Here is a 27,562-nt window from a genome sequence, read left to right on the forward strand (position 1 = left end):
TCCTTCCGAATCCTCTGAATCTCTTATTCGAAGAACCTCTGGTTTGTTTACAGACCCAAAGACCTAGCCGGCGCCTTACTGTCCTTGAACCTTTCCAAGGCCTCGTCTGTCTTCTTGCCAAACAGACCGAACCATCAAAAGGAAGATCTATCAAAGTCGCCAGCACATCAGGAGAAAACTCAGAAGTCTTCAGCCAAGTAGCCCTCCTGGTGGCAACAGAAGATCCCATGACCCTTGCCACAGAGTCATCCGTATCCAAACCGCTCTGGATTACCTGACGAGCGGCAGCCTGAGTATCTGCAAGAACTTCACTGAAGTTCTGCCTGTCCTCTTCAGGTATCTTTGGTACCAACTGCTTCGCGGAGTCCATGAATGCGTGAATATAACGCCCCCAAAGGCATGTCGCATTCGTAGATTTTAAAGCCATGCTGGCCGATGAGAAAACCTTTTTTGCCGATTGGTCCAATTTCTTTGACTCTCTACCACTTGGCACTTGAGGGAAGGCTCCAGTAGACTTCTTGGAGCAGGCTGCCTGAACTACCAGACTCTCCGGAGACGGATGTGATGACAAAAAGTCAGGACCTCCAGGAGAAACCCCATAACTTCTTGCTACAGCCTTCGAAACCGCAAGAGACGAAAAGGGCTTACGCCAAACCTCCAACACCGGCTCAGTAATAGCTTCATTAAATGGCAGCATTGGCTCCACAACCGAAGAAGGAGAATGAAGTACCTACGTTAATAAATTAGATTTAAACTCTGCAGTAAGCAAATTCAAATCCAAGAGCTCAGCCGCCTTCTTAATGAAGGTGTGATACGGTGTGACATCCTTTGATGGAACATCAGGAGCTGAAGAAAGTTCTCACTCCGGAGATAACTCCAGGCCACTTGCCTCTTTAAGTTCTTCAAACAAGTCCTCAGACTCCAGCAGTTCTCCTTCCTCCCTCACTGCTCGATATCTTTGCTCCTCCAGTAGCCTTTGTGCCTCCCGCCTATATCTCATCCTCTGGATCGGCGTTGATGGAGCCACAATCGACTCAGACGGAGCCGGCGTCATGCTCGGATCCGGAGGTACAGTCTGGAACAAACGAGGTCGAGTCGGAATCAGAGCCGGTGAAGATGGTAGCGGCATCGATGACCTCGGAGCCGGGAAATGCCAGGTAGGGTCCGCAGGCATAAAAGGCATAACCGGTGCCTGTGCGGTACACCCAGATTGTAAGCCATTGGACCCTTGGGACCGGATAGTGCTTCAGAGGGGTACATGGCTCTTGAAAAGACCCCGTACATCGCATTTAAATAATGCGTTGGGTCTTGACCCGGGCCTGGAAAGAGTGGGTATGGCCCTAGACACTGCTCCTGTTGAGGTACAATCAGAGTCGGGTCAACCGGACCAGAGGGAGCATCCAACGGAGTCGAAGATCCTTCAGGCAATGGAAACCTCCTCCTCCTCCCGAGATGGAGAGTGCGTCGGCACTGGGAAAGGATTCAAAGCCGGAGCCGGGGAATGCTTCGGAGAAGCTACAGGAGAAGGCTCACCCTGCGGCTCCAGATTCGAAGCAACAGGTGAATGAGAAGCATAGTCCTTCCGATGTCGATTTTTTGGAGATTTCGATTTCGGATCCGACTCCCTTCCAGATTGACGCCGTGACCCATGCTTCTTCTTCTTGTGCTTCTTCTTAGATCGAGAAGCATGCCCCAAAGTCGACCTCAAAGCCGATCTCGACCTCGAACGGGACCTCAAACGCCTCCTACCTCTCTTCTTCTTCAAATTCGCTACGAGCAGCTTCGCCTCTCTCTCTCGCAGAGCCTTTGGGTTCATCTTATTACAGCTGGAGCATCCTTGGACGTTGTGGTCAGATGAAAGGCACCAAACGCAGTCCTTGTGCGGATCCGTTATCAACATTAACTTTCCGCACGCCCCGCAAGGCTTCAACCCAGATTTACTCAAAGACATATCGACTGGAAATAAAATTTAACACGAAACAAGTTTCAGTAACAAAATTACTAAATGAGCTACTGAGGATCCCAAGAAGAAATGTTAGCATCGATGACACAGAAAACAGGGAACTGATGTCATCACGCCAACGGGGACCTATTATGGATTCAGCAACGTCAGCGGAGCCGCGCGCGATGCCCTGCTTCTGTGACGTCGTTCACGCCGGCGTGAGGAGCTACGAAATAATTTGCGAATGTTGCTGATGCAGGGGATATTCACAAGGTGAGGAATCCACTGGCAGATGTATTCATCAGAAAATTTCATATACGCTGCTTTGGAAGCCCTCAACAAAACGGGGAAAGCAGACCAGAGCCTATCTAATTTAACAAAAAGAAACAACTATGGTTTCCATCGTCCATTCATTGCTTGATGTTGTCAACAAAGGGGCTATTGAGAACAATCTCTGTCCCATGTTCCCCTAGATGTCCTGGTCCAGCTTCGTAAATTCAACAAACCAAACTATGACACAATGCTGGTCAATGCCGCTGTCACTGTACCGGTCAAATAAAAGAGCAGTCAGAAATCAGTGACCATCTTTCATATTTGAACATGCTATTTTTCGGCAATCTAAGAGTCACACCTGGCCTGAACCAAACTAGATTTAATCTCTAAATAGTGCAAATCTTACATGTCTGGGACAATGTTATGACAGAGGCACATCACTTTATTTTTCAGAACTGTTATGAATAACATTCCTTGTTCTCAAAGAAAACGTTTCAGGTACACACAAATTAAGCATTTGTCTCCGCATAGCGTGGTGAGACTGAAAGTCCTTGGGCAGAATCCCTCTTTCTTTGAACACATGCTTAAAAACCTTGACCAGAAGAATGCATTTTCAAAACCTAGCAGATATTATCTAACATGCAATCAATAGTTACCAAATCCTGTATGCATTAGTGGGAATTATGGGGAGGAAGATCAAAGATGATATATGGTCAGCAATCTGATCCCTAAAAGCCAACAGCCTCATATGCACCTACTATACAGAGAATGCTTACAACATACTATACAGATAATACCTTAGACTGGCTATTGAAGGCATTCATTGGCCAACATAGGCCTGTTGGTACAAATGTGGAGGAAAAAGTGATACGTTTCCCAGCTAATGCCCCAGCAGTACCCAAACATTTCTGGAAGGAAATATTGATCAAAGATACTACTACGATTGCTCTGTCTTTTAACAGGATGATGTAGTGTATGCCCAAGTTCACAGTAGAACAAATTGGTTACCCTCTGTCTATTAGCAGTAAAATGTCATCTAATGCACAAATCTATGCAAACACTTGTTTAAAACCTACTAACGATACTGAGCGGTAATGGGTTTTAGGGTGCATGGCCACTTTGGCACCACTAAACTACATGAGAGTCTACTAGGCCTCTTACGTTCGAGTAGGCATGAACATGCCACTTCTCTGCATCATTAATGCATCTATCTTACTATGTAGATACTAACTCAGAGCTGCAGTGCAATGTGCGTTGTTGTGTATATACTCTAATTTTTGCATAATTGAATGTGACTGGATACTACAAAAGCTATTCACATTACTACAATGCTTTTGTATTGTTTTCTATCTCAATAAATATTATTTGAAAAATTAAACTAAGAATGGGTCTGAGGTGCTAATACACACAAGCCACCCATATCACCATCACACAGAGGAGAACAGCAGACGACAAGCTAATTTTGGCCCATCTGTTTGTACCACTTTTGACACGTTAGGGTGTGCTCCACTAGTAAAAGGGTTTCCCTATTTCAGCCAATCAGACTGCAACAGTAGGAACAGTCCATGTTTTTCAGGTGGTTGCAACAGATTCCATGGTTTCCAATATAAGCAAGCATAATATCCCATTGCAAAATGCTAGACTGTACACCCATACTACCCCTTCATGAAATATTTCATCCATCCAGTAAAAACATCTTTAAATAACTGCTGAGAACAGTTTTCCTAGTAACACCAGTCTCTCATATGACACAATTGAAAGGTTCAAAAATGTCCAGCTACCAAATCCATTTCAAAGCCTTCAAACTTCTGTTTACCTAGTCAAGTCAAGTCAAAATTAAAGTTTATTTAGACCATTGGTCTTTAAACCATGTAACAACATGATTTAAAAAAATATATATATTCTAACAGCATTACAACTTCATCAACCAACACCATTATGGAGCCTGATTTTCATGTATTTCCTCTCAATTTTACACAGTGCTCTATACATAAGTCATATCCACACCCATATATCCACATAAACAATCAAAAAAATAGTAAAAGTCCAATTTTAAAATATTTTTAAAGATATATAGATGAAGTTTTCCTAATATCCCTATACATCATAACTTCAACCTAGATTACAGACAACCATTTCATATTCCCTAAAAAACTTTTTAGAGCCTGCTTATACTTTGCAATGTGCAAACACAACAGGTGATGGACCGAATGTGGATCAATGTCACACACTCAACCCAGTCAAAAGATCTGGGCCCAAATCCATCGTTATTTTGCACTCCACACCACCCTGGGTTAGACAATGGCGATATGCAAATCAGCTCTGACCCTGTGCCCCATGGGAACAGTCCAGTCCGAACTACAAAAGCCATGTCCTTCCCAGAACGGAATCAAGCATCCGAGGACCGGACCGGTTTCGAGGTAACACCTCTCATCAGCCCGGCTAGCTTGACTCCAGTGGTGTGGAGTGCCTGGGACCCACGTCTGGGCATCCCCAGCGCACTTAGGGCGGAATATGCAAACACAACAGGTGATGGACCGAATGTGGATCAATGTCACACACTCAACCCAGTCAAAAGATCTGGGCCCAAATCCATCGTTATTTTGCACTCCACACCACCCTGGGTTAGACAATGGCGATATGCAAATCAGCTCTGACCCTGTGCCCCATGGGAACAGTCCAGTCCGAACTACAAAAGCCATGTCCTTCCCAGAACGGAATCAAGCATCCGAGGACCGGACCGGTTTCGAGGTAACACCTCTCATCAGCCCGGCTAGCTTGACTCCAGTGGTGTGGAGTGCCTGGGACCCACGTCTGGGCATCCCCAGCGCACTTAGGGCGTAATATGCAAACACAACAGGTGATGGACCGAATGTGGATCAATGTCACACACTCAACCCAGTCAAAAGATCTGGGCCCAAATCCATCGTTATTTTGCACTCCACACCACCCTGGGTTAGACAATGGCGATATGCAAATCAGCTCTGACCCTGTGCCCCATGGGAACAGTCCAGTCCGAACTACAAAAGCCATGTCCTTCCCAGAACGGAATCAAGCATCCGAGGACCGGACCGGTTTCGAGGTAACACCTCTCATCAGCCCGGCTAGCTTGACTCCAGTGGTGTGGAGTGCCTGGGACCCACGTCTGGGCATCCCCAGCGCACTTAGGGCGGAATATGCAAACACAACAGGTGATGGACCGAATGTGGATCAATGTCACACACTCAACCCAGTCAAAAGATCTAGGCCCAAATCCATCGTTAGTTTGCACTCCACACCACCCTGGGTTAGACAATGGCGATATGCAAATCAGCTCTGACCCTGTGCCCCATGGGAACAGTCCAGTCCGAACTACAAAAGCCATGTCCTTGCCAGAACGGAATCAAGCATCCGAGGACCGGACCGGTTTCGAGGTAACACCTCTCATCAGCCCGGCTAGCTTGACTCCAGTGGTGTGGAGTGCCTGGGACCCACGTCAGGGCATCCCCAGCGCACTTAGGGCGGAATATGCGAACACAACAGGTGATGGACTGAATGTGGATCAATGTCACACACGCAACCCAGTCAAAAGATCTGGGCCCAAATCCATGGTTATTTTGCCGTCCACATCACCCTGTGTTAGACAATGGCGATATGCAAATCAGCTCTGACCCTGTGCCCCAAGGGAACAGTCCAGTCCGAACTACAAAAGCCATGTCCTTTAGTTTGCAATGGCTATTGCAATTTCAAGATTTGTCATATCTGTAAGGATTTCAATTGCTTGTGCATGCAATTTTTGGCAGTCTATTAGGATATGTAAACTATCGCATTTCATACCCAACCTACATGTGCATTTACCATCAGATCGCAACAGTTCTGTTTTTATTTTATCATTGCAGGATTGATACCAATTCTCAAACTTAGAAGTTCCAGTTTACGCTACTGGTTAGGTAGTGTATCTAGATAGGGGTACCAGATTTCTTTCACCCAGCTATGTCTCAGAAACTTCACAGATTATTTTTGTCTCAGGTACTCCATGTCGTCCAACCTAGACTTTTCGTTCCCTAAAGTTCTGAGTGCGCACTTTGTCGCTTCTATATGGGGTGTCTGCAGATCAATTTTCACATTTAAATTTTCACAAATGGTGTAGAGTTTCTTTCTGGCAGCTTTGGCCCATTTTAGTTCACTATGCTGAATCTCATTCTTACACCATTCTGCCACTTTCGTATCTTCTCCTGCCCCCAATCATTTCCAAAATCTAAATAGGCCCACTTGCACCTGTAGGTTCCATGAGGTCATGCCCAACTCCAATCTAACTGCCTGAAGCATAGATGAGTTAGGCAATGACATTAAAGATTTTATTCATTTTCCTTCCTTGATATCCCAGTTACTTTAACCGCCTAAGCAGAGAATTTCTGCTCCATACTGTAATTGCGGAGATATCATTGATTGTAGGCCTTTAACAATGGTCTAAGGGGCATGACACCATAACTGCGATTACATTTTTTCAGCCCACATACAGATGTATGGGCTTTTGCTTTCTGTGCCTCCAAGAGCCTGCACCACTTTAGAGAATTTTTTTTTAGAGAAAACCAGATCCCAAGGTATTTGTACTCATTAACAATCTCTAATTTGGTTTGTCCCAAATACCAATTAAACTTCTGGTCTCTCTTCCCAAAACACAGTATTTTGGTTTTATCCATGTTTACCGTTAGTCGTTTTGCTGCACAATATATGCTAAATGCATTTAGCTTTCTTTGCAGGCCCATCCCTGTCTGATCGAGAATTACTAAATCGTCAAACTACAGTAAACAGGATAATTGTTTCCCATTCACTTTTGGACTGGCACTCTATCTGTTGCCAGGATTGAAGGCAGATCTGCTAAGAATATGGCGAAAAGTAGCAGGGCCAGTACACAACCCTGTCTTAGGCCATTATTAATTGCTATTTCAGGTGTCAAACCCCCCGCCATGTCCTTAATTACCTGGGCCAAATTCTGGCTATGCAGCTCCTGTATTACTATCAGGAGATTTTCAGGAACATCATACCTTCTCAGGGTCACCCATAGCCATTTCCTATCCACCAGGTAATAGGTCGCTCAGAAGTCTACATAGCAGCAATACAGCCTACCTTGCTGCTCCATAGACTTCCGCGCCACCGCCCATCGGGCGAAGCAGTGGTCAATCATAGAGTGTCCCTCACTAAATCCTCCTTGTTCCGCTGCCACAATCGACCGCTGCTCCACCCAATTCTTCAATCTGCCCAGTATTATTTTGGAAAAGACCTTTTCACCAACATCCAGCAGATTGATTAATCTGTAATTCTTTGGGGCCTTCCTATCATCTTTCTTGGTAGGCAGACAAAATATTGATTTTTAAATATCGACATACAATAATGTGGATGTTTAAATATCGATGGGACAGAATTTCGAAGGTAAGTAATATCGATTTTGTTAATATCGATGTTAGTAATATCGATGTTACTAATATCGATTTTTATGTATATTACGTATTTAATATGTATTTTTTTAATGTAATTTATTTAAATTTTGTAATTTAGTACCGTGGCGGGTTGTGGGTTTATAGGGGAATAGGGTGGGAAGTAATTTAATTATACCAACTTAATTATTATTTTTTAGGAAATATAAATTAATTTAAATTAATTGGTAATTCATTTATAGTTAATTAGTAATTCATTTAAATTAATTGATTAATTGTTAATTATGTTCTGTAGCGGGTTGTGGGTTTATGGGGGATAGGGTGGGAAGTAATTTAATTATTAATTTGTATGTATTATAAATTAATTGTAATTAATTGGTCATTCATTTTTATTAATAGGTAATTAATTAAAATAATTAATTGATAATTATGTTCTGTAGTGGGTTATGGGTTTATAGGGGAATAGGGTGGGAAGTAATTTAAATGTAATTAAGTAATAATTTATTTTAATTATTTGTTTTTGTTAGTTATATCATTGTTAATTAATTATTAATTGGTAATTAATTTTTATTCATTGATTAATTGATAATTTTGTTCTGTAGCGGGTTATGAATTTATAGGGGAGTAGGATGGGAAGTAAGTTAAATTTAATTAAGTAATAATTTATTTAATTAATTGTTTTTGTTAATTATATTATTGGTGATTATTTATTAATTGGTAATTAATTATTATTAATTTATTTTTACTTAATTATTCATTGGTAAATATGTTTTTAATAATTATGTATTGGTATTTGTAAATAGTTTAGATCAATTGAACAATTTTTTTAAATATTTTAAAATAATAATTTATTTATAAGTATGGTATTTTTAACTTCTATGCTATCCAACACTTTCCCTACTGTTGCACTCTCTGGAGTGGGAATAGTAATTTTTACCCCTACACTATCCAACATTTTCCCTACTGTTGCACTCTTTGGAGAGGGAATAGTAATTTTTACCCCTACACTATCCAACACTTTTCCTACTGTTGCACTCTTTGGAATGGGAATAGAAATTTTTACCCCTACGCTATCCAACATTTTACTTATTGCTGTTTTTTTCGGAGTTATAATAGTATTTTATTCCCTCTGTTATTTAATATATTTTGTATAGCTTTAGCTAATGTAGTATAATTAATTTTAAAAATCTTAAAAGTGAAATTAATTTTTTTTATTTGTTTTGCATAATCATTTAATTTTTATGTCTGTTAATATTGTATGTGTATAGATGAATCTGTAATTTATAATATGTTTAATTATTTATAATGTATTAAAATAATTAATAAAAATGATTAAGTACATGTATTATATATTATATGTATATGTTTAAATAATGCTTTATTAAATTATGCATATTACTTATTAATTTTAAATATTATAAAATATTGTAACTATGTTTATTATATTTTGAAGTATTATTCAGTTTATTAACATATTTTTTTTAATTTACAAAAACAGTATTTTTTTAAAAAACAATATTTTTTCTCTCGATATTTTTGTACTTACCTTGTTGTAGATAGGATGTGGATATTGTTGACATCGATATTAATGCTCCAATATTTTTGTACCTCGATATTATGTCTTTCTATATTTTGTCAGACATTCATTTTTCTTATGTATAGGTCTAATTACTGCCGCCCTCCTGGATTTGGGAATATGACCGGAGTCTATTATGGCTGAGAACATATGGGATGGGAATTCAGCCCACCAATCTAGTTGTAATTTAATTATGATAGCGGGTAAATTGTCGGGTCCGGCTGCACGATTTAGATTTAATTCCCTATTATATCCTTTACTTTTCCTACTGTTAAGGATGTTTTTAGCTCTTCTACAGCCCTTCCCGAGTGAGTTTTTTGACTTATTAAAGGGCACTTCACTTGCCCCATATAATTCTACTAAATACTCCTCTCAAGCTGCTTCATCCACAACGCAGCTCATGGTTCCCGGGGTCCGATCGGAAGCATCCTGTATCTGCTTCCCAAACCTTCTTACTTTTTTTGTTTTAATTGTTTCTAGCAAGTTTTCCCAACATTTTTCTTTAAAAATAATTCTCTGATTCCTGACTAACCTTTTGTATTCTTTTCTCAGTTTAATCAGATTAGCCAGTCTACCCTGGTCATAACTTATCCACAGACATCTCTCTTCTCTCCGTATTAACCTTTACTTGTTCTTACACTTTAGATTGAACCACCTTAATTGCCTTCCTTGTAAAGATAGCATGTCTGTGGTGCCAACTTTCTTGCTTTTTAGTTCTACTCTAAGGCATTGTACAACCTGTTCTATTTTTTCCACGAACCATGCTACTTTCTGATCCTTAGCCCATTCCATATTTAATTTCTGTTAAAAACTTGCCAGATTCTCCAAATACTCATCCGTTAGTTTTGTAGACAAGCGTTTAGGGTATACCATTTGTTGGGGAAAGCCTATTTCAAAATGAATTAATGATCCCCTTAATAATTCACAGTACAGGGCATTATGATCGCTGACTTTACGCAAGGTTATTTATTTGAAAGGTTTTATAAAGTGCGAAAAAGACCCAGAACGGGTTTCAGAGAGCTGTACGGAGAGGACAATTAGTGTTACCATGGAGAGTCAGTAAAATTACAATACAACAAAGGTAACATAGGAAGGACCAGGTGAAGCCCTACTAGAAGAGGCTGTGCAGTTTAAGCAAAGCACTACACCCCAAGAACGATACAGTACATTTTGAATTAAGTACAAATTTAAACCATATCAGAGAGAAAGATTGTCAGGCATACATTTCGATACAAAAAGTAAAAAAGATTGTCAAGCACTCGAGGGAAGTGATTATCACAAGAACATAGAGGCTATTGCTGTTGAAGTTCTTCCAAAAGTAGCCATTTGACTTGTTTCTTAAAAGAAGCAGTTGAGGGGTTGGTTCTGATTTCCGTCGGAAAGGCATTCCAGATTCTTGGCGTCAGCCCTGAGAAGGTGCAATTGTACGTTCCTTTTTGTTGAATTTGGGTGGTTTAACTTCTTAAGTTTCGACTGGAACCAGAGAGCTCGAGTTTCTTTGCCAGGTAAACGGGGCTATTGCAGTGAATTGCTTTATGTGTCAGACAAGCAATCTTGAAGCGGATCCTTGGATTAATGGGAAGCCAGTTAAGTTGAATTAGGTCAGGTGCAATATGATCATGCTTTCTGGAGCCTGTGATTAGTCTGGCACAAACGTTCAGAATAGCTCTTAGTGGCGATAACCTTACTTTCGGAAGCCCTGCTAGGGTCACCAAGACATATTCAACTCACAAGATAACAAGTGTTTGGACGTCCTCAGGAGGTAGGAAAGGTTTGATTTTCCTGAGAGTGTTGAGATGATGGTTCGCACTCTTAGTAGTGACCCTGATGTGTCTTTGCATGCTTAGAAATTTTTTCCAGAGTGACACCTAAAGAGCAAGCGGAGTCCATCACGTGCGTGGAGCAGTTGAGTGCAGAGATATCCAGTTTTGTGTTGGGGTCTCTTGGCTGCGGGGTGTAATCAGGAGAAATACTGTTTTGAGTGCATTTAGTAACAGATGGTTATGTGTAAGCCATTGTTGAGTTTTTTGGAGTGCTCCATTAAGAGTTTTAATGTCATCTGGAGAAGAGATCTTCAAATACAGTTGTGTGTTGTCTGCATACATATGTGTTAGACCTGTCAGCCATTTGGGTGGTCCCTCCTGTGGTTTATTTATTTTTGTTTCCTTACTGCCTCCTAACCTTTGTTTTTTATGTCCACTGGAATTTTCAGGTGATGTCCCAGGGGTTAGGTACTCCATGACCCTATAGTTTTTATCGTAGGCCTAGGTGACTCTTAAAAATAATGGAAACTCAGTTACACAAAATGGTGGCTAGTAACTGCCAAAACTGTTACCTCAGGGAAGGGACCCATAGGATAGCATAGAGACACTCTAGAACCTTCCAGCTGGTTCTAGTAGCCTGAGGCCACCCTATATAAAGGCCAGGTTAGGGCGGCCATTTTAGAGTGATCTTGGAGGGCAAGCTGGAGTTCAGGCTAGGACATCAGGGAGGTGGTACACTGAGAGGATTGTCTTCACTCTTGGGGATGTGCTCTCTGTTCTGTTATAGCCCCTGACCTTAGATCTGACCCTGCTTAGGTATTCCATATCTGAATACTGCCCAACTATCTCCAGAGTAGGGGAACTGACCCTTCCACTGACCCATAACTGGTGACTGCCGGGGCCGGTGTTGAGCCAATAGCACTGCCCTTTTCCGTCCCCCAGTAGGAAGTGCAGTTTAACATCTCTGTGAGATCCCAGTAAAGGAAGGAACGGTGAGCCACGGTCCCTCTCTCTTTCCCCTACCCGTTTCCGCCACAAGAACTACATCTGCTAAGGACTGTCTCCTCACCTGCGCTGCAGAGCATTGACCAGCGGCTGCTTTTCCCTTCATCCAGGGACGTGGTCTCCTGGGACTGGGTGAGCAGTGAGGACCTCCCCTATTCTGTGGTATCGGGGTTTGAGGTGCTCAGGAGGGAAGTCCTGGCGTGGTGGCGCTGACGGAGCTGCTGCTGATCGTGGGAGTGAAGGCGGAGAGGCAGAGGCCAGGCAGCGTCTGACTTCCGCTCAGGCCCAGCAGAGATCTCGCTGGAGTCCCCAGGGAGGGCGGTGCTGTAATTCCGATGCCTGTTGTCCCGCGCAGGCCCAGAGGCGCGGTTCTGCAGGGAAGTGTCTCGGGGAGCAAAAGGCCTGAGAAGATTCGCTTGTTGCGTGGGCGGCGGCGTCTGTTTCCCGCGCAGGCTCAGAAGCACGGCTCTTCAGGGAAGTGTCTCGGGGAGCGAGCGGCCTGTGAGAAATCACCTGTTATGTGGTGTGGCAGCGTCTGGCTCCCGCGCAGGTCCTGAGAGTGAGTCGGCCCGACCAGAGAAGGGAGCGAACAGTGCTAGAGGAGTGGCTGGAGGCGCGGTGGCGTCTCCGGGTGCTTGTGTCGGCCGGGGCTGAACAAACAACAGAACCTCTATAAGTAAGCCGGGCTCTGGTGGCTGGTGGGGGTGCGTGGGATTGGGAGTTGACGCCACAGGTCCTGGTGGCTGGTCTTCCCTTATAGCCCCAGAGGAACTTTTGTACTGGCTAAGGGAGCCCGACCTAACACGGACAGTAAGATCATCAGAAGAGGATTCTAGATGTAAAACTAACGCTGGTTCGACAGAGAGGTGAAACAGGGGCGAGTGTTTAGTGAAATCCCAAATACATTATATGAACCTGATTGAAACATTTAACTGCTTTAGCTTATCAGTGAGGAATAAAACAGGCAGTGCTGTACAAGCACTTAATTTAACTTTATTGAATGGGTTAACTAGACTGCATTATTACAAGTTTTCGCTGACTGAATGAAATGTGACATGTGTTCTGTTTTTCCTCTTGTGAATAACTACCTAAGTAACCAAGAATCTGCTTATAATTTCAAGTATTAAGTGTAAGTGTTTATTACAGTAGCTGAAGGATGAGTTATATTACTGAGACTCCCTTGTTGCAGAAAAATGGACGGGAGAAATGCTTGATGTACAACCTCATGTGTTAATTTACAAAGCAAGATAACTTAAAGAGCTTTTATAAAACGAATCGTATTTTTCTAAACTGGTGTAGACTCTTTCTTTCCTGGTGGATGGACGCTGAGTTACTTTTAGGGTGTGACGCAAGCTTAACACTTTGACCTTTAGGTTAGACCTTTCCACTCTGTGCCAGGCTACCCTATGTGATCTGGAGACCCCAGGTCCAACAATATGGTATTGAATGTTTAACCCGTTCAAAATAGCAGTTTGCGGTTCAATGAGGAGATTGAAGAGCATGGGCGAGAGAGCAGATCCCTGAGGTACCCCGATAGGGACCGGGGTGCTTGCAGCCAAGTATTGGTTGACTTTAGTTCTCTGCATTCAATTGTGTAGGAAGGAGGAGAACCAGTTTAAGGCAGTGCCAGATAGTGCCATCCTATATTGCAGAAGGTTAATCAAGTTATCATGTTTGATGGTGCCAAAAGTCTAGAAGAATTAGAAGACAAGATGTGTCTTAGTTCAGAGCTCTCAAGGCGTCATCCACAATGTGTGTAAGGGCAGTTTCTTTGTTATGACCTGGTCTAAAGCCTGACTGATGTCGGTCTAGCAGCTGAAAATTTTTGATATGGTTGCCCAGCTGAGAGTGAACACACTTCTCGAGCAACTTCCCTAAAGACATGATGCTGGTGATCGTCCGGTAGTTATTGAGGTCTGCATTTGGCTTCTTGGGGATAGGTGTGACTTGCCCCATTTTAAGGCAGTCCGGAATCCTCCCCTCTAAAAGAGATTGATGGATGATCTTGAACCAGAGAGGCAGAACAGCTGCGCTGAGGTCTTTGAGCAGCAAAGCGGGGAGTGGATCACTGAAATGGTTGGATGGGTTAAGAGATGCCATTGAGTGTGATACCTCCTCCAAATCAGGGACACCCAGGGAGCTCATCGACAGCAGATAAGCTGCGGTACGCTGCAGTTCCCGGTCAATATTCCTAGACTTTTCTGAAAAGTGCGCTGAGAAGTCTTCTTCACTGGGTCATGCGGTTTTGATTGCAGAAGTAGGATTAGGCTGTTGTTTGATGATATCAAACAGTTTTTGGGGACGATTTTTAGCGCTGTCGAGCTGCTCCCTGAAATTATCTCATTTAGCAATGTGAATGTGTTTGTTATAAGAGCTTCTCTCCTTCCTTAACTGATTGAGATTAGGGATGGAGGGGGACTTTTTCCACTGTCTCTCAGAGAGCCTTAAATTGCGTCTTTCGTCGTTAAGGGCACCATTGAACCAAGTTTTGGATTGTTTGCAAGGGATCCTTTTCAGTTGCTTCGGGGCTGCAGAGTTGAGGATGTTTGTCATGGTGTTGACGTAGTGATCTGTCAACTCTTCCAAATTATTCCTTTTAGTGGGAGGTTCTAGAAGCTTCTTGCTCAAGTTGGTGAGGTTAGGCATGTTGATGTCTCTCAGGTTACGAGACAGTTGCTTGTTTTTGAGTGGTTGACCTTGTCTGAGCAATACCTTCTCCAGGATGTGAAAGTAGATTTGGAGATGATCAGACCAATCGCATGGTATTATGTCATCTAGTTGAATTATGTGGTCTCTAGCTATAATAAGGTCAAGGGTAGCGCCCTTGGAGTGAGTGGGTCAGTTGCAAGCCTGTATATAGTTGAGGTTGGAGAGGAATGACTTAAGAGAGCAAACTAGAGTATCATGGTTTCATTCCAGTGAAGGTTTAAGTCCTCTAGATAGATATGGGTGGGCTGGAGGGTCGAGCTAGCAGAGATGTATTTCATCACTTGTTCTACAAAGCAAAGGTTGTCCCACATGAGGACATCTTATCACTATGGATCTGCTTCAGTATGAGGCTAAAGTGATGGATGCAAGCAATGCCAAACCCCAAGATTGAATAGATCTATCACATCTGATAATGTCTTAGCCAGGAGGAATTAGGATGTCAAGTATAGGGTACGAGAAGTCATTAAGCATTAAGAATCAGGAGATCTAAATCTCCCGAAAGGATGAGTTCGGAAATATCCGCCGAGTGTTTCACTGCTGATCTGCAGTTGAGCAGCATCGATTTGATATGAGAGGTGGTACCTGGAGCCCTTTTACTAAGGCATAGTTCCAGGTGTGTATAAACACATAATCAATGGGGCAGTATTGGGTACCTATTCTAAAGGTCTGTTTAGCTGGGCGGTTGGGTTTCAGCCTGCCATTCAAGCTGAATAACCGCTTTGATCCCAGGTACTACCTATGTTTACCACCTATTGTAAGATACTTGCTTATATGGTTGTGTTGTTAAACTTACAAAAATAGTTTAGTTAAAATGAGAAAGAGCAACCAAACTGACGCAATACCAGTTGTCTTATTCAGTCTTTTTTCAGACATATAGACCTTCTTTTCCTGATCGCTTTAAGTCTATCCAATGGTCCACTAATGGGTAATATTTTGTTGCTTTTGACAAATTCCATTGATTTAAGAGAGGTGGCTCTTGGTCGCGCTTTTGGGAGTGCTAAAGAAAGTATAGACAGACATATGTGGACCAGGCACATATAGAAGATGGAATTCAGGACAAGGCAATTGCCCGCTCCCCATCCCCCCCATTCTGCCAATTCGATTCCCAAAGAGGAAGTATTTAAATCACAAAAATTTAGCAAAAGCTATCCTGTCTTGCTGATCATGTAGGTATCACCAGTCAATGGGCATTGAGGTGTTTAGCTCAATCTACAAATTGATAACAATGCATAAAGAAGAAAGTGTTACAGGTTTTCTGTAAATGAACAGCAATATTCTATGTTTATGACCATCAGTGAGGATTCTATTTGCAATTTATCATGGATCTCAAAAATCATTTTGTTAGTTGTAAAGAATTTTCCAACTTATTAAAGGGCTTTGGGGCTGATTACGATGGCGGGCGGACCGCCCACCATGGGTTCGGCGGTCCCGCAAAACTAATTAGGATGCACCCCCTGTATATTTACATTGTGGCGGGTAGCAGCACCAGCCACAATGTAAGAACACATGTTTTACATTTGCTTGTACAACATGGCAGGCATCATCCATTGACCCCTTGTACCTGGTCCCGAAGGCGAGCAGAAAAAGCCCGCCTTGCGGGACCACGGTGGACGGTCTTTCCGCCCGACGAGGTACCTTTTCCCTTCCCACCGCCATCCTAATTTGGTGGTGAAAATTTCAAGGGTGGTGGCGGTAAATCCGCGACCGCCTGGCCGGCGGGCCTCTGCCCTGGCCCGGCAGTCGCGGATTTACCGCCATAGTAATCGGCCCCTTTGATTTTAAAACTGCGTTTTGCGATGGCAAACCTTGTGTTTTTGTAAATTGCTAGCTCTGCTTCTGCAAAACACCTTTCTACATGAGGTCCTAGTGATCTACAAGGTTTTAAACATACCAAAACATATTCTTGCTCTTCAATGAATTCCTGAATACAAATTCAGTAATGCCTAAATGACTGAACATTTCAGCCCCTTAACCAGTGACAAACCTAGTAGCTTTTACATCTATGCATCAAATTGTAAACATAAAAATTAGGTTATAATGACTCCTCCTTATGTCTGGACACAGCACACAAGGGCTCTGTTATGCCTGAATTAGATTCTCACCTCTACTCGAGAGGCTCGAATGCTGCGTCATGTGGTTCTGTATCTGGCTCTTGTACATGCTTGAGGAAGCACAATCTAGTTGTATTAAACAAGTATTAACATGTTACCTGTGCTTAAGAACAAAGCAACTATGTCAGAGATGGATGTATCAGTGTTCTACTTGCACTTGTGAACAGGACAGGATGGGTCTGTGGGGACTGTAGCAGACTCTTACCTGTGCTTAAGAGTAAAACACTTGGCTGAGGGTACAGCAAGCGAAGGCCGCAGATGTCCAGGCCAGTGCTCAGAATCAGCTGTAACATGTGATGGAATGCCATTGGGTCACAGAGTAGGGTTTCAAACAGCAGTGCGAGGGCAACCTTTGGTAAAGAAGAAAGCAAGCATAAAGAGCAAAGTACTTCAGAGTAGAAAAAAATACTTGCCTGTAATTAAAGTTATCCAACATTGGCATCTTTTACAAATGGACATGCTTAAATGATTCCCTGTTGTCATGAAGGGAATCCCCATAAGTAAATGTTAAACAGCAGTGCTAATAAATACAGCCCATCAATCTCATTATATCACCAAAGCTATAGCCAAAGATGTGGAAAGGATCTGAGCTCTAGTCCACCTAGTGGCATCCACCACTCAGAGTTTCATTGTAAGAATGAAAGAAAGAAACTAGCCTCAGCCTCATTGAAAGGGGAAGATGGAGTGTCACATGTGAATCTATCAGATATGCCAAGCTAATGGCTGTAGTTAGTCACCTTTTCCTCTCCAATATTGAATCTTCTGTAGATTCACATGCTAGAATTACAACCAGAAAGCTGTACTTCCGGGCAGCAGTGCTGGAGATGGTGTGTTTGAATCATCATGTTGTAACATTGTACATGTCGGTGAGTAGAACACCTGTAAATTGAACTGCGGTCGCTGCAAATTATCTGCTTAAATGAGCTTCTATGGTTTTCTAAAGATGTATTCCAGATTTAGAATGGAACATAGTAATACAATCCGCAATCCAGCACGCAATAGCTTACTTCTCTATAAGACTTAACTCTTATGTAGATCTCCAAAGGCTGTAAATTGATTGGATTTTCCAAACTTTTTTTTCTTGTCCACATACAATTTTAGACACATCTCAATGTACATCATTTATCTGAACCTTCCAGGGAAGTTATATGATGTGGAAAGAATGTGGGTAAAATGGCTTGTTTCATGTGAAATAAATGGATACATTAGGTATGAAACCTACATTTGTTTCCAAGACAACATTTTATTTTTAATGAATTTAAAATATAGTTGTCTGATTGTACGAGCTTGAATTTCACTGATTCAGGTCATAGATGTTATTGCCAGTGAGATACTATCGTTCATTAAACAACAGTAAAGACGACCTTTGAATAGTTTATTTGGAGGTCTTGTGAATAAACATAGAACCGTATTTCATTGTTACAAAGGTGCAAACTTAGCTATAACACAAAAACTTCTAAATAGTGCTTATATGAATTTTGTGAGAAGATGGATTCTTTGCTCAGTGTTCTCTTACAATGGAAACTACTGTTAGTTGAACTCTCAGAGAGGAATACATTAGGATGATTCCCCTAAGTACAAGACATATTGAAAAATCTTGGGTATTTTGATGGATGATTGATAGCGGCATCTTGAAATGTACAAATGAAAAGATACAGAATTGCTTCCACTTAAGTACATATGTCTTTGACACAAATTGTGATTGGGGTATCCTTAAAGGGAGTCTACAGTGCTTAGGTATGTCGAAAGAACTAAACACTAGCTCCTCAGAAGCCATGCTGTTAACTGAAGTTAGATCCATCCTTATACTCTGCTTACAGGCATTTTGTTTACCCTGAATGAGATTGTTGGGTTCATCACCATTTCGTTTTTTACAGATTTGTTAGCCAATGTTGACTGAACCACTTCTGTACTCAAAGAATGATTGTGTATGATTTTGTTTCAATCTTCAAGAGGGGTCAAGGTATTAGGGGAATTGGATGGAAGGCAAATTCAAACTTCTGCCAGGATATTGAAAAATACTCCTGCCAAGAACGAGGACATCGCCACCTTGATGCACTTGCGAGAACATTCTCAGGAGTGGCTAATAAATCAGAATTCATAGCACCCCAACAGTGCTAGTTGGTTATAGACTAGCTCCCACTATTGGTATACAGACTAGACTCTCTTGAGGGCATCCACAAAGTTATTGCCGAGATATGTTATGTGTTCATTTCAAACTGAAAACATAGTTTTAGAGTGCCAAATAAGATTGCCCTCAGTTCACAAAACGGTGGATTTTGTGACTCCTTTTTTGAGTACGTAAAATATGGATGTTATGTTGTGCGTGCGTATCCTGACTGCGAACAAAGCCTTTAAGCACTAGATGTGCTGCTCTGACTTCAAGGACTTTTTTTGTCTTTTTGTGACCAATGACCGTTTGCCGAATGCTCTTGAAGGTGAGCAAACTACGCTTTCAGGAAAGTATCAATAGACTGGTTGTATTTGGTTCTTGCTGATATAATAGTTATCCTTTGAATACTTAATGTCTGACTTTCCATCACTATAGAGCCTTTAAACGGCAGGTTGAAATCTGTATGATTTTGCCCCATTCTCTGGAAACTTGACATCATTTGGGGTCAAGTTCTTCTTGAAGAATTTATATTTGCGAAAGGAATGGAAGGATGAGAAGAATGCAAGATGCCATCACTTTAGAAGGTGTTCCTGTCTACTTGGCAGTAAGGTTGTGAGGTCTACGCCATGTGCAGGTGTTTATTTCCCAACTGCTTTGATGGAGATACTCTAATGTCGTGATATCTGCGCCCTGAAAAATCATTGTTCGTGTTTAGTGATAGACCTAGGCACTGCATGACTTCCAATATGGTCGAGATAATCCTGTTGCTTTCTGGCATAGATGATGCGATCAGTGACATATCATGCAGATACCAATAAATATGACTCTCTAACTGATGAAGATTTGACGATTCTGGAGTGATGCATTTTTTAAATAGCAAGACTCTGACCAAAGAGCAGAACCTTTAAATTGTAGACGTGGCAAAAGTCCATTAGTTCAAGGTGACAACAATGTTTTATATTTCTTGGGACATAGAAATAGGCGTATCAAATATATATGGAGGTGTGGTAGTCTTCCTGGTCAAATGCTGGTAATTTGAGGGTCATCATTTAAAATCAGTGCTTAAACTTTTCAGATCTAGGAATGGGCACCAGCCACCAGTTTCTTCTGCTTAAGGAAAATCCTGAATTGGAATTCCTCAATTAGTTGTGGTTGTTGTACCTGTTTTATTACTCCTCTCAATGACATTCTGATATTCTCTTACTGGAGGGCCTGAAGATGCTAATGCTTGATGGCAATAATATAAATTCCAAAGAATAACTATATGTCTGATGTTATTTCCTGACATGAGGGCAGATTGTGTTGCATTTTGCCTCCTAGCAGCATGGGTAGAATGGGGCGTATACAAAGAAGGAGTGAGGCGTACCATTGGTAGGTCTTGAGCCTTTTTTGTGGGGTTAACTGCATCTTTTAGTTGGTCTGATATTTTGTGATCCCTGCTACAGAATTTGATATTGCACATGAGTCTGAAAATAGCCATAAGAGCTGTTGTCCGAACTGATGAATATTTATGCATTGAGAAGCATCTGTACCAGCTAAGCATGACTTCCTGGATGACAGTAAATGAATGATGTTTACTCAAAAAATGGGTGGAATGAACCGTTGCAAAGCCAACAACTGAATCTCTATTCACCTGCTGTCAAACATTGGTGGTTGTTGGAGATCTAGCATGTGTAAGTTAATTCGTTATCTTATTACCCATTTGTGTATACAGGTGTCTGCATGTTTTGTACTTGTTTATATACCAAATCAATTAAAAGAATCAAGGTATCAATAATGGTTACAGATCTGTTCGCCCTAATATTTAGCTTTAGCTGAACCTTGTATGTCTTAAGGAAATGTGTTCCTCCTTAAGAATGCTGTAGCATTAGCCACTCTGTCTTAAGTGGCACAAGCACATTCACTCTTTTGCCCATTTCATCCATTTTCCTGTCTTCTCCGTGCAGGAAGTGTTGCTTGTGTCAGCAACCATCCAGCCATTTCAGTCAACCTCAATGCATTCTGGGGGAGCAACATTGTCCACCAGAGTGACTGGGTTCCTTCAGGCACATTCAATGCTTTCTGAATGTGATACAAAAGTCGACAGGGGGACTTGGATCTTCTACAAAGAAAAACCTCATTCCAAAAGCAGACCAGTATGAGAATGACATTTATTGAACTTGCAGTTGAAAAGAAAACATGTTAATCAAGTAGTGAAAATTCGAATTATGAGATTAGTTAAGCAATGGAATTTTACAATAGTGAGACTTCTTTTGAATCCCATCCATGGGACCTTCAACCGGTTCTACATAGTCGCCTCATTCATCGTTTTCAGAGTATTGATGTAAGTCCAAAGTTGGTTGTTCTTCATCTTGAATGCCATTACCCTCCACCTCCTCATCATCCACAACTCCACTGGCGTCTTCTTCTTCACCCTGCAGAAGCTGCACTGGAGGCGCCTACGTTACACCCTTACATTAGTCTGGCACTGAGGCTGATATAGTGAAAAGGCATCCTTTTGCAGACCTCCTAAAGGTCTTTGAGGTTAGGGGTCTGCTGCATGTTCACAGAACAGCTGAGGTTCCGTGAATTCTGAACCTGGGTCATAACGGTTGTGGTTCTGTTACGAATTTGGTAACAACGAACCGTAAACAGTGAGTTCAGCAAGTATGAGTGTTTTCATCATGTTACACCGATGGATTTACTGTGTATTTGAAGATTTCGTTCTGAACCATGGGTTCCATTTTGTGCATAGCAGCCATTTTGTGGTTGCCCTCACATAGGCTTATGACTGTGGCTGAACACGTCTCTGGGACACATGCACCTTAGCTTGAGTTTGTGCTGACTTCTGTTTGACCTGAACGAACTGACTCCCTTGCCCGAGGCTGACCTCGTTGAGCCAGTTCCTTGTTAGGCAGCTGGTTAGATAGAGATCAAAGGGCAGGACATTGTTAAGTTTATTGTACACGCACACACCCCTTTATCTTGCTCCTATCTGTTTCTGTTCCTTCTTTATGGTCTATTTATGATGTGGGCTGCAGGCCCTTTTATTATGGGTTTTGTCCAGCTTGTCTAAAGAAGAATGTTTATCTTGGGTTTGTTTGATGATTAATTATAAGCTGCACAACTGAAATGTGGGTTTGTCATCATACAATGCTTTGGTCATGTATACATGGGATTGGTCAAACTGTAAATAAGGAATGTTGGGGTTTTTGCATGCTTGCAAAAGCTAAGACTGCCCCTTACTTTTGTGCTGAGTCATGTAACCCTAAAACATATAAAAGGCCTCTGTCCTCTGTATTCCTCAGACTGCCTCATTCAATTGCTAAGGCAGCTGGGTGACGTAGCCTCACTTAATTAAGTTTAAAAAAGATGTCTTTTTCATATTTCAGCTTCTGTGCCAAGTTCTTTATTGATATTAGTAAGACCCCTGAGAATGAAGATTTTCCATTTCCTCACAGCTCAACAAAAAGTGAGTGCTACGTCTAGCAAAAAGGTCTTGTATTCTAAGGTATCTAAATAGTCTACAGGAACCGCTGTGGGTGAGCTATCTCGTGGTGACAGCCCCCCTCATGAATGATGGTTGCCATAGGCGATGCCCTCATGTAGATGATGGCTTCTTACAAACAAGGTTTCTCATAGATGAAGACTATCTCATGTGTTTTTTTTTCATGAGGCCATTTGTAAATGAGCCATTTTGCAGTCAATGCTTGTGAATAACCTTTAAGTTGAATGAGACGGTTCTGGTGCCAGAAGTGAGGAGGGTGGTACTTCTGGGGATAAATCTGATGCCTGCATTTTAAAGGTGGCTCAGAGGTTTTCGAATCTGGCCAAGGAAAGACTTTCACAATTAGAAACTTTGACCTTTTCACTTCAGACAGCTCAACCAAATAATATGTATTTTTCTTGGTGCTCTTGGCAGGAGGGAATAGAGGAGCATTCTACACTAGGGGGTCTCCAACCAGTAGCTTCTGAGTTACTGTAGCTCCCCAGCTACCTCTGAGTAGCTCGCCTGTGTGCAGCCCAGTTTATTCAATTAGAAAGCTTTTGCTTAATTAATATACATGTAAAAAACAATTGAGATTATACAACACTAATAATGTTAGTAGCTCGCAATGCGTTTCATTACAGAAAAGACTAGAGACCCCTGTTCTAGACAATGTCATCCAGAAGACTCGACGTAAAAAGAGAGATATCCCGACTCCTTTTCCTGGCTTTGAGAATTTTAGAAATTACAGAAAGGGTATGCAGTGCAGGACCGATGTCCTATGATGAAGTACGCCACCCATCTGGGTGTATGAGGGCTCTTGCTCCTGAGCAATCCGATGCCCCCATCTGATGTGTTAGTTCATTACAACCTCATCTAAATACTCTCTCCTCTAAGGGACGGCCTACCCTTTTTGTAATTTCAGGGTTGTTAGGTGCACATATGCTGGACCTTTATGTGCTCTCAGTCCCTCCTTTTATATATTCATTAAGAATTTTAGTGCAGAAAATCTTTTATATGAGGCACTTTACTGGGCCATCAAAAGGAATCAGGCAGTAAATGTCCTGAGTATGTGAATTATCAGAAGAAAAAAATCTATGTCCAAATGGTTTGCTAGTGTTCGACAAGACACAGCTTTGCTTTTAAAAAAGTTTCTGCGATTATGTAATGATAATGCTAGTCAGAAGTATTATGGGTAATGGGCCCAATCTTCAAGCACATATATAGAAACACTCCTAACCCCTACAACTGGGTGTGGAAAAAGCCCAGTTATTTCCTAGAAAGAGTTTTTTTTAAAAACCTGTCTGATCGTGAAGCAGGTGAAAACAGTTTTCATAAGAGCAGCATTCCAGAGGATTCATTTGTGCTCAGTAGCAACTCTAACCTATGAAAATCAAAAGGGGGAATGAAGCTCAGGACGTCTTCAACTCACTGGCTCTAGATTGGGTCATATAATGATTAGGATAGGATGCAAATAGTGCAGTGATAAATGAGTATTTTTAAAAGCTTTGTTTAACATCTAATGCCAATGTTTCCCAGCCCCGCCACTGGGAATACTACTAGCTACTGAATCTATGGAACATCTGATGCTGGGGAAATATGCTAAAGCAGACTTGGCAGTGATTTATGTTGTGGAAACACGTTTGAGTCAGACGAAAACAGCTTTTGTACTAAAACTGTAATCAGTACCTGGTGAAAATAATCCTAGAAAAACACCAGTCAAATAATATTGGGACAGACACATTCAAGAAAGAACAGATTTTCAGAGCACATGATACTTTAAAGGTCCCAGATTGAAGCCATACTGTGTTCTGGAGGGACACCAGAGGTTCAGTATTGCAACTTCTGTATCCATCAAATCATTGCAGAATTGACAGGGTGTGATAGAGGTCTCAGTAACTTCAAAGTAACATTGCTTAGAAAAGACCTCTTGAGACTTGCCCACGGATATCCTGTTTAGTAAACAAGCACCACAACTCTCTAAGGGTGTATCATTTTCTGTCCTGGATCACACAACATCTTCAATGATCATCTTGTATTTGGATGAACCCCATCAGCCAATTCTGACCTCTGTTTCAGTGTCTGCATCAATGCCATGGTCAGTGCCGTTGGAGCAGATCTTCTCATCAATTTCAATAGTCTGCCAGTAGAAACCACGTGGTGAAGAGAAGGCTTTCTCCACAGCCTGAAATACACAACAGAACAGATTCACTGCTAGCGCCCATTAACTCATACCAGGAGAGAGCTTATGTCTAACTTCACTCTGAGATAACCCAGCACTGTTGTAAAGGGATTCAATCATTAGATACTCCATACCCAGTGTAAGAGGATTCCTTATGTAGTTCGCCCTAAGAAAATAGGAGTGCAGTGGTGGGAAAAAAAGAGGGAGTAAGGCCAAGAACTCAGTACAGCATTCAGAGATTATGGGAGACGAAAACAATGAAAGAGTGATACAAATGTAGGCTGAAAAGTTAAAAAAAAGAAAATTGAGAAGGGAGGCAGAACACAAAAAGACACAGCTAACAGAAAGACCCCATAAAACAGAAATAGGAAGAGAAGAGAAAAGTGGGTAAGCGCAGGAAAAAATGTGCTTGAACATAGGTTTTGATGTGAGGGGAGAGAATTGAAATATGCAATACTCTCCACATGTTAAGCAATAATGTATCTGGTGGTCAATGGTGATTAGAGAAGCTGTATGAAAGTCAAGTCAAGTCAAGTCATAAAATTTGTATAGCGCACTACATACCCAGAGGGTTTCAAGGCGCTTGGGAAGGGGAGGAGGATTATTTGTCAAATATCCACGTTTTAAGCTGCTTTCTGAACGCTAGGTGGTTCTGGGTGAGGCGAAGGTAAGCGGGGAGTGAGTTCCATGTTTTAGCAGCCAGGTATGAAAAGGATCTGCCTCCCATGGTGCATATACTATTTGTTCCAGAAAACATGTGGCAGAAACTATCACCTCCTTTCACAAAGGTAGGTGTCCTGTACTCCTGGATATTCATTACATTTTAAATATGGAAAAATAGACAACTTATAACAGAAAAAAGGTATCAGAATCCGCCCTTTATTTCTAGAGGCGCCATATAAGTTGATATAATGTAGGCTAAGAGAGGCAGTGGATCCACATACCAAGGTGGCAGAAAGAAGCAGGGCCCTCTTGCCCTGCGAGTGGTGCCATTCACACTGATTTTACAGTGCGGGATAATCACCTGGCCGAAAATTCAGCATGAACGGAACAACATGACACACTCTGCAGCTCGCAGAACTCTGCGTAGCGAGACTGATTTTTTGTCACACAGAACTCTGCGAACTCCACCCGTGCCTAACAATGACATGACGTGACACAGAGCTATACCCTTCCCAGAGGCTTCCAAAAGTCAGATGTTCGACCTCGTAACAGTGAAATATATAATGCAGAGCCTCATGAAAGGGAAGGTCGAAGGGCTGCATGTGAATCTTTTAGAAATAACAATGCTAGAGAACCCTAGCAGGTAAGTAACTTTTTTCTTCCTAGTAGTTGGATCGTTCATAAATTCATAAGCTTGAATTCAGATTACCAAACGGTACTAAGAAAGCTGTGATAGATGGAGGTAAGGTGCACCTTATATAAAAAAGGTTCCAGAGCATCTCTTGCCCATTTCCAGATTTCTGGTTTGAACATTAATGCAGTAATACACTGCAAAAGGATGCATTGCCCTCCATGTTTCAGTTTTGCTAATTTTTATGAGAGCTTCATCTTCAAGAGCGCAGTTGTGGCAGCCATAAACCTCATAGAATAGCCCCTAATAATGCCTGAGAGAAGCCTGCCCATCATATTATGTGCCAAGATGATGCCTGAGATGATCCATCTGGCCAAATCTTGTTCAGGTAACAGTTTACTTTTAGACAACTGGCCATCAGCCACCAATGGTTGATCTGCATGATAGAAATCTTTTGGTGGTTGTTGATAGAACTTCAACCATATTTTAAAATTAAGAAACTGAAGTATGCCCTTTTAATCACTTCTAAAGGATTCTTAGAAGCATACCTCAGGTCTGATATTTCTATTTTTTTAACATATGGTGAAAACTGAATGGGTAACACCAAGAAAAAATCCAACTTTTCAGGCCATGCCCATATTATAAATAGACTTCGTTTCAGACATAAGTATTCAAAGTACATGGGCCTCTTTTACCCAGATGTTGTCCGCTTGATTAGAGTGGACCTTGGAACTCTAGGAGATTGATTCTTCCAGACAAAGGAGAGGAGCTTATTATCTACCTGTTCAATTATGAGTTTCAATATGAGGGTTTCAGCTGTTTAACCTCCCTGCTCGCTAATGTAATGCAATATTGTTTTTTAGTATGTTTGAGCAAGCAGGAGCTCAGCAGGAGCAGCTTGAGAGCTAAATGAACTGCTCTCAGCACCAATAGGTTGATTTGGTAAGTTTTTTCCTTTGAAAATCACATTACCTAGACCTGAAGACTGTCAATGTGGGCTTGCCAACCTAACAGGGAAGCTTGGGCACAAAAGTCTGAGTCATAGTGTCCGGATAAAAGGTGACACCATTTAGGAGATTGGTCAATAGATAGAACCAAGGGAAGGAATCGATTGTAGCCTTAGAAGGAGTTAACCCTTCTTCCCAGCTTTTGAGAGCAGGCTAAACTGGTCTTCCAGGCACTGTTGTAACTGTCTCATCTGCAGGCAGACATTTGTTAACACGAAAGATGAAGTGACTTTTGAGCCCAAAAGAGATAAAAAATTGAGGGGCTGTTGAGTGATTCAACTTTAGAAGTTTCTGCCACTTTATATGGAAAGATGACAGTATCTCCTTGAAAGGATACATTCTTCATGATAAGTTACTATAGCTGCACACATGTAATGGACTGAACCGGACTTGCTGTAGACTTGGAGTGCATCACAGCGAGTCTCAGTTGTTGAAGCTCAGAGAATGTCACGTTGTATTGACACTGGGCACCTTGAGGTATTGGTACCATTATAAGCCAGTCAACCAAGTAGGGACAAAATAATATTATTAACTTTCTGAGATCTGCAGCAACCATTGACATGCACTTCAAAAAAGGGTTTGTGTTGCTGGCTTGAAGGTTGTGTTGCTGGCTGAGGTTGAAATGAAGGACCTTGTATTGCTTGCGGGCAATGCCAAGCAGAAATCTTAAGAATGTGTGATGCTTCTGAATGATCATGTTGTGT

General features: G+C 41.8%; 1 protein-coding gene across 1 annotated transcript in view; it reads right to left on the reverse strand.

Annotated features, from left to right (window-relative positions):
• The window catches only part of DNAAF8 (dynein axonemal assembly factor 8), a 1,006,155-nt gene that overhangs the window by 617,437 nt on the left and 361,156 nt on the right, over positions 1-27,562 (reverse strand). The window contains exons 13-14 of the mRNA XM_086939618.1: positions 24,444-24,560; positions 17,002-17,146 (exon numbers count right to left, since the gene is read on the reverse strand). Of these exons, the coding sequence (XP_086795744.1) occupies positions 17,002-17,146; positions 24,444-24,560 (262 nt within the window). The remainder of the gene's footprint in view (positions 1-17,001; positions 17,147-24,443; positions 24,561-27,562) is intronic.

This window comes from Lissotriton vulgaris, chromosome 10 (assembly GCF_964263255.1).
Source record: "Lissotriton vulgaris chromosome 10, aLisVul1.2, whole genome shotgun sequence".
NCBI lineage: Eukaryota > Metazoa > Chordata > Amphibia > Caudata > Salamandridae > Lissotriton > Lissotriton vulgaris.